This window comes from Polypterus senegalus, chromosome 1, assembly GCF_016835505.1.
Source record: "Polypterus senegalus isolate Bchr_013 chromosome 1, ASM1683550v1, whole genome shotgun sequence".
Lineage (NCBI taxonomy): Eukaryota > Metazoa > Chordata > Cladistia > Polypteriformes > Polypteridae > Polypterus > Polypterus senegalus.
The window spans coordinates 124,670,434-124,678,157 of record NC_053154.1 but is presented as its reverse complement, the minus strand read 5'-3'; the positions used below and the strand labels follow the sequence as shown (position 1 = coordinate 124,678,157).

Here is a 7,724-nt window from a genome sequence, read left to right as displayed (position 1 = left end):
ATCAGAAACCAACACACTGACAGGCTTTTATAAATTTGTCTTTCCCTTTACCCCAGTAAACCTGGTTTCTACAACATGCTATCAAGTCATTTGAAAACTAAAAAATTGCCAGGTGTAACTGATTGTGTGGACCACGTATTTCTCCTTGTATCTGTCACTGCAGGGACATACTGATTAAAAAAGCAGTTTCAAAAATGAAAGGACTGGTGGCTCATGGAATATCTTTCATCTGTTAGACGGCACAAACAATAAGAAAAGATACGTCCCCAAATGAAAGAGTAACTATATCATTTTATTGTTTTACACAGAAAATAAATAAAAAATTACCATAAATTGACAGATTTTAGATGCACATGTTAAAGGGGAAAAGAGTATAAAAGCATATAAAAAATCAACACCTTTTAAGCTCTTGCCATTAGAAACTTTTTTGTGTTTGTTTCTGGCTTGATCAGAATAATATAACATTTTGGGAAAAAAATTGTTGTAATAATGCCAAAACTGGAGGCCAGAATTGTAAATATTTCCACAGCTACGGTGTACTTTCCCGGAGTGCTAATATAAGCTGGGATGAATGTTAGCCAAACAGCACAGAAGATAATCATGCTGAAAGTGATGAATTTAGCTTCATTGAAATTATCTGGCAATTTTCTAGCAAGGAAAGCCAGTACAAAGCAGATACTTGCTAGGAAGCCAATGTAACCCATTAGACAGCTAAACCCAGTAATGGAGCCAATATCACATTCTAAGATGATTTTGGAATTCTGATATTTGGTGTTTCTCGATGGTGTTGGTGGAGCTATGACTACCCAGATTATACAAATTAGGGCCTGAATTAGGGTGAATAAAAACACAGTTCCCCTTTGCTGTAGAGACCTAAACCATTTCATAATGTTTTTCCCAGGCAGAGTCGCTTTGAACGCCATAATAACAACAATTGTTTTTACCAAGATACAAGAGATGCACAAAACAAAACTGATGCCAAAAACAACATGTCTCAAAATACAGTTCAGATTGTTGGGTTTTCCAATGAAACAAAGGGAGCATAGGAAACACAGAATTAGAGAAATAAGTAAAAGAAAACTCAATTCAGAGTTGTTTGCCTTCACAACTGGAGTTTCCCGATAGTAGATAAACACTGATAGTACAGCTAATGACAAGGTAGCCCCGGATAATGAAACTGCTGTTAATGTAATTCCCATGGCATCTTCATAGGAAAGGAACTCCACTTCTTTTGGGACACATTGGTTCTTTTCAGAATTTGACCAAGAATCAGGCTGACATTTTTCACATTCATCAGCATCTAGAAAAAAGAAGTTCTTCTTTAAGAAAATAAACTGATTTGATAAGTAGTAAAAAAATTTTACCTCTAAAAACATTCGCCAACATTTCATAAAATGATGGAACTGATGTATACCTTAACTTCTATGGAATTTCCTTGCACAAAAATTTAACATTACACACAAATATACTGCATATCCAAATACTATAAATACCAATATGTGTATTGGATTAGGAATGAATGAAAAAGTTAGACCATTAATGATCTAAATGTCATAAGTACAGTACAGTACATGTATTAGGTTAAATTAGCATTTGCAATGAACTATAACTATTTTGCTTCTTTTTTTCTTTCTTTCTCTATAGTAAATAAGTAAGTAGTAAATAAGAAGACATACAAAGTGGACTATAAATACAAAATTAAACAAATAAAACAACAGTAGCAATGTTGTTAGTGCTGCTGGCTAACAGCTGCAGAAGTTTGTATAAATCTAGATGGTTTAGTGTTTATATCCAGCTGATTCTGAAATCTACTTGTTCTATTAGTGATCTTTTTCTCACATGATTTATGGTAGCTTATGTCTGAATATCTCCAATATGTTCATTGTACATTCACATTCAAAAACAAACTTAAGATCACTACTTTTATACTAATTCATTTATATACATTCTTCAAATACATCTTGGTTTTGTTACAATGTTTTGAAAAATATTTTTTTTTTATAATAAAAACTCAACATATTAAAATGTCTGTCAGTATTATTCTAGCTCACTTCATGGGGGTCTTCTGGAACCTATCCCAGCTGGTGTAGGGTGCATGGCAGGAAGAAACCCTGGACAGGGCACCAATCCATCGCAAGGCAACACACACACGCACACATACACCCCCAGCCACATACTAGGGCCAATTTAGCACTGCAAAATGAACCTAACATGCATGTCTTTGGACTGTGGATGGAAACCAGATTACCCGGTTGGAAACCCACACAAGCACATATTAAAATTTAATTTCCAATAATGTACCACAATTGGCTTGGAGCAGAGAAGCATTTTCTGAAAGCAACATGAAAAAAATAGGACACAACCATTATGGTGTATCTGTGAATAACCCTACTAACTGATTTTAGTCTAATTTACAAACTTTAATCTGCCATCTGTGAGAAGAAGCCAGAATGTCCAGAGAAAACTCACAAAAGTACTGGGCAAACATATCACTTTCCCATAGACAGAGACTGTGCTTGGGGCCTAACCATGGCTCCATAGATCTTTACAGCATTGCTAGTCAATTCAAATGTAAACAACCCCATGTTATAAATATTTAGAATGAGTGCCAAAAAGAAAAATATACCTGTCTGCCCACTGATTTCGCCTTCTGCACATGGGATGCAGTCAAAACAGCAAACTGGTTCACCCTTTCTCATGGCTTTTCTTGTTCCAGGTTGGCAGCTTTTACTGCAGACAGACTGTGGAGGCTGCACATAAATACAACAGTCAAACAATTTGTTTTTTGATATTGGTTTAGCTGGTCATATTATAAATCGTTTAGAAGGAAAACAGCTGAAGAAGTATGAAAGCTGAAAGTCCAAATATTGCAGGACTAATCGTGGTATTTTTGCTTGTTTTCTTGTTATCATAAGTCATCTATGTAGTTGTTAAAGTCAAATGGGAGGGTATTTATCTTTATCTACAGTGGTCCAGGGTAAAAATCTTCGAGATTTCTTATTTAGAGAAACTGCTTTCAAGTTCACTCCTATGGAATTTGGATGTTCTTCACAAGTTCAATATTGATTAACATCTGTAGACTATCTTGTTGGCTTATGTGTCTGCATGCCTTTTGGGTGATCTGGTAGGATTGACTGGATTAAGTGGACATGAAAATGGATAGATTGATGGGAATTAATCGTGGTATTTATTTTTCAGATTGTTAACCCTGTCTACTCATAATATGGTATTTAAGCAAGAAATGTTTTTTTTTATAGAATGTGAGCTTGATTTCCAGCATCTTTCTGTTTGAGTAAGGAAATACTTTAATGTTCATATGAACAAACTTGTTTAACTGCTTGATTCTTAAATGAGTTCAGTGAAAGCACTTGAAAATGTACATAGAGTATGTCCAGCATTGACTGAAGCACAACAGATGTGAAAAATCTGTTAAGTAACTGAATATTTACAGTACGTTACCAGACTTTAACATGGACACCACTAACTAGGAAAAGAAAATCCGAACACATTTCTCCAGTTTTGATGTCACTATACTGGTTACCTGTGTCTTTCAGAATTGAATTTAAAATTCTGCTTATGGTTTATAAAGCCTTAAATAATCTCGCTCCATCTTATATATCCGAATGTCTGACACCTTATATTCCAAATCGTAACCTTAGATCCTCAAATGAGTGTCTCCTTAGAATTACAAAAGCTAAACTTAAAAGAAGTGATGAGGCGGCCTTCTGCTGTTATGCACCTAAAATCTGGAAGAGCCTGCCAATAGGAATTCACCAGGTTAATACAGTGGAGCACTTTAAAACACTGCTGAAAACACATTACTTTAACATGGCCTTTTTATAACTTCACTTTAACTTAATACTGATACTCTGTATGTTCAATTCATTATAATAACTATTCATGGTGGCTGTAAAATCCGTACTAACCCCTACTCTCTCTTCTGTTTCTTTTTCCGGTTTCGTTGTGGTGGCGGCCTGCGCCACCACCACCTATTCAAAGCACCATGATGCTCCAACAATGATGGATGGATCAAAATCCAGAAGTCTACGTGACCATCATCATCAAGTCCTTCTGTGAGAACCCTAAATGCAAAGAGGACTGTTTCATTTATGTTAGGTAGAATGCTCAGAGGGGACTGGGCGGTCTCGTGGTCTGGAATCCCTGCAGATTTTTTTTTTTCTCCAGCCGTTTTTTTGTTTTTTCCGTTCTCCCTGGCCCTCAGACCTTACTCTTATTCTATGTTAATTAATGGTGACTTATTTTATTTTCTTACTGTGTCTTTTATTTTTCCATTCTTCATTATGTAAAGCACTTTGAGCTACATTTTTTGTATGAAAATGTGCTATATTAATAAATGTTGTTGTTGGTATTTCAAGCTGTTCTTAACAGATATGACGTACAATTTATACTGTAGTTAATGCATAGAAATTATCCATCACAGCTTAATGATTACTACTTAAATACTAAAATTGTGTCTTCTATTTAAATAATCATGACATATAGTTTTTGAGTGAACAAAAGAAACATACATGACATAAGTTATATTTAATCATATATTTTCTGATGTTTTTTTTCTTACAAATCAAAACATTTTTAATTAAAGTAAATCTAACTTCACAACTGACATGGAATAAGGTCAAAATTCTTGAAACCTACTTTTCGAGTCGCAAAATTCCAAAACATCTCATCTTCTTTAAGAAAAAGCTCCTGTCCTGAGCCAGAGGCTTTGTCAAAAACTCCAACGGTTTTAATTTCAGTATTTCCGTCCCTGTTCAGTTGCCAGCTTACAATGTCGTAGGTTGCGAGGGCATCTCCGTTCTCATCAAAAGCAACCCTTTCTCCTGAATGTGTGCTAAAACTGACTTTTTTCAGGTAGTGATGAAGCTGAAAAAATACATGTATTACAGTATATGTTGTTGTATTTATATTTCCATACACTAATAGAAAAACAAAGCAAATACTGACATTTTAGTACATTAGCAATAGGAGTTTTTTAGGAAGTCAAAATGCCTTGGACTGATTAAAAAAGATCCAGTTTTGAAAATGGATTTGTCTAGACAGTAGTTCTTGTTTGATTTTGGAACAATGTGAAATGTTAAATTTTCGAATTTACCTTTAAACCATCCACATTAATAAAAATAATTTTGAATGAATGTTAGAAAATTTTTTATATAAAAGATATAATTTTAGTGATAAATATTAATAGATTGTTGTTTAATGAATTTAATATAATATATTTTTTAAAACAATGTTCACTTATATTATGTGATATTATCATACTGTTTAACTCCTTGTATTTGCACTTACTGAACATAAAGTTATCATTGATAACATGTGCAGAAGGTGAAGAAAGGGAAATGTGAGCTTTACCTGCCATGGTTGTACATGTACGATGTCTGCGCAGGAGTTGTTCTCAAATGGACCGTTTCCTTTTTCACAGGAATTTAAATTATGAAGTGCATGTGCAATTGCATATACAGCTTTATAAACATTGTAGGAAGCTCTTAAGTCTGAAACATCACTATATGCTGTTTGGGTGTTATTGATATTCTCTCCTTCTGTGCATTCTTTCCAACTAGGCTTTGTAGAGGAGTTTGTAATGCTGCCTGAAAATTTGCATTCAAACATTTTTTCCCAAAATTGTTGAAGTAAATTGTTCCCTGAATTTAAATCAGGGTGAACTTGAAGGAGAAATTCTTTGAGTCCTGGAATGTTTCCTTTGTGAATGGCAATGCCTATTGTTCCACCAAATGATCTGAAAAATTCTTTGCTTGATAGAACTACTGATTGGCTCCATCCTTCACTTGCAATCCACTGCCTGTCAGTAATATTTTGGCGCACTGCTTCTCTTACTAAAGCATTCATATCCACCTCAGTTGAAAATACTGTAATTACATTTGCTGTTGAGTGTTTTATAGTATTAATTATTTGATGCATCTTGTCAATATCATTAACTTTTGGAATAGTCTCAGAGAATGCTATACAACCAAACGTTGCTATTTCCTCTTGAAATGTTTTTACAGCATATTGTCCGTAGTCATCATCACTTCCTATAATACCAACCCAGGACCAGTTAAAATATTTAATTATTTCTGTCATAGCTCTGACTTGAAAGGTGTCACTTGGGATTGTTCTAAAGAATGAAGGGTACTCTTGTTTATTGCTTAAACAGGGACATGTGGCATAATAACTCACCTAAGAATAAAAATAGCAGCATTAGCTTTCTTCCAGGAATAATATGTATAAAAACAGTAAATACAATGCAGAGATTTCAGAAAAATGACATGCATTATTAAAGGAACACAGAAAGGAAAAGTATATTAAATTTAATGAAATGTATTGATTTTTTGACTGAATTGTTTTCTGCAGTCCCAAATAATTTTGAAATAGATTTGTCAATGATACATTAAGCTGCTGTACTTTTTCATGATCTGCATGATTATTTTATATATATTGTACTGTTAAAATATCAGTCTTTATATACATAATGATGAAATTCAATTCAATTTAATTGACACAAAATAGTCTACGACGATGCTACAGCAATTATTAAATTATTATTTTTTTTATTATTAATTATTAATGTTACCAGTGGCATGTGGAAAAGTCCAACAATTCTTGAGAGAGCAATAGTAGGCGTGGATCCTGGATCACCAACTATAGCGAGAACAGGAGGGATGCCACTGCAGTTGTATTCAGTGCTCACTTCATCTAGACCACCAACTAAAGTAACAGCCGCTCGGAGTGCCACTGGTAATTTAACACAGTTGTCAAAGATTCTGTAACCCAGGGTCACATTTGGCAGGAGTGTCTCATCCTTGTTTATTTCTTCAATAGCAAACGCCATTGTCTGTGCCATCTGAACCCCTATGAAATCTAAACTGTCAATAGAAAAGCAAAATAATTTTTATATGCTGCACAGACATTTATTTAAAAGGCAAAAACATTTAAATATTTTTCAAAAATCACATGAAATGTTTTTTGAATGGAACCTTGATTTTATTAACAAACAAAATTATTCTTGATGAAAAATAAACCTGCCATAAAAGTGGCAATGTCTCTAACTCACCTTTCACATTTCCACTGTTCTGGTTTAGATTTAAAAGACAACTCAGGAATAATAGTTTTAAAGCTGATTTCAAACAGTCCTCCTAATATTATCTGCCCTTTTTTGTACATTCCATTTAAGTTAAAAGTATCCTGAAGTTTGCATTTATGCTCCATATTGGCCATAATTAAAATTATTAAGCAAAAGAAAAATGCAGACGTGAACAGTATGCAATTCATTTTAGAGCCCAGTGAAAAGTCAGCATTGGAGAAGTATTTATAAATATAAAATGCAGTGGCCTCTCGAGTACAAGAGTAATATCACTGGAATTAAAAAGTCACATGCCTCTTTTTTGCAATGTATCTGAATAATTACTAAATATATTTACCTCTCTGCATTTAATAAGCTGTATGGAAAATATCAATAACAAGAAACTAAGAAAAGCATATATAAAAAACAATTTGGTCTCTGCTGTGTACAATACTTCTTTCTGCCTGTGATATTATAATTAATTTTCTTTTTTTAGTAAACAATAAATTGACATAGGTACTTGTATCAAATATTTTTTTCTTTACAGTAAAGAAAATGCTGTGTGATGTTTCTATTAAATAATTACAGTTCATTTCTGCTACTGGCTTGTGATGTACATGGGGCTTGAAGTTGGCTCATACGCTAT

General features: G+C 33.7%; 1 protein-coding gene across 1 annotated transcript; it reads right to left on the bottom strand.

Moving 5' to 3' along the window:
• Window positions 1-401: 401 nt before the first annotated feature.
• Window positions 402-7,206, bottom strand: LOC120518230 (extracellular calcium-sensing receptor-like). Its single transcript, XM_039740926.1, has 6 exons — window positions 7,070-7,206; window positions 6,590-6,881; window positions 5,371-6,195; window positions 4,657-4,884; window positions 2,627-2,750; window positions 402-1,300 (listed from the first exon to the last, which is right to left on the bottom strand). The coding sequence occupies exons 1-6, from the start codon at window positions 7,177-7,179 to the stop codon at window positions 402-404; spliced, it is 2,478 nt and encodes an 825-aa protein (XP_039596860.1). The 5' UTR covers window positions 7,180-7,206.
• Window positions 7,207-7,724: the final 518 nt, after the last annotated feature.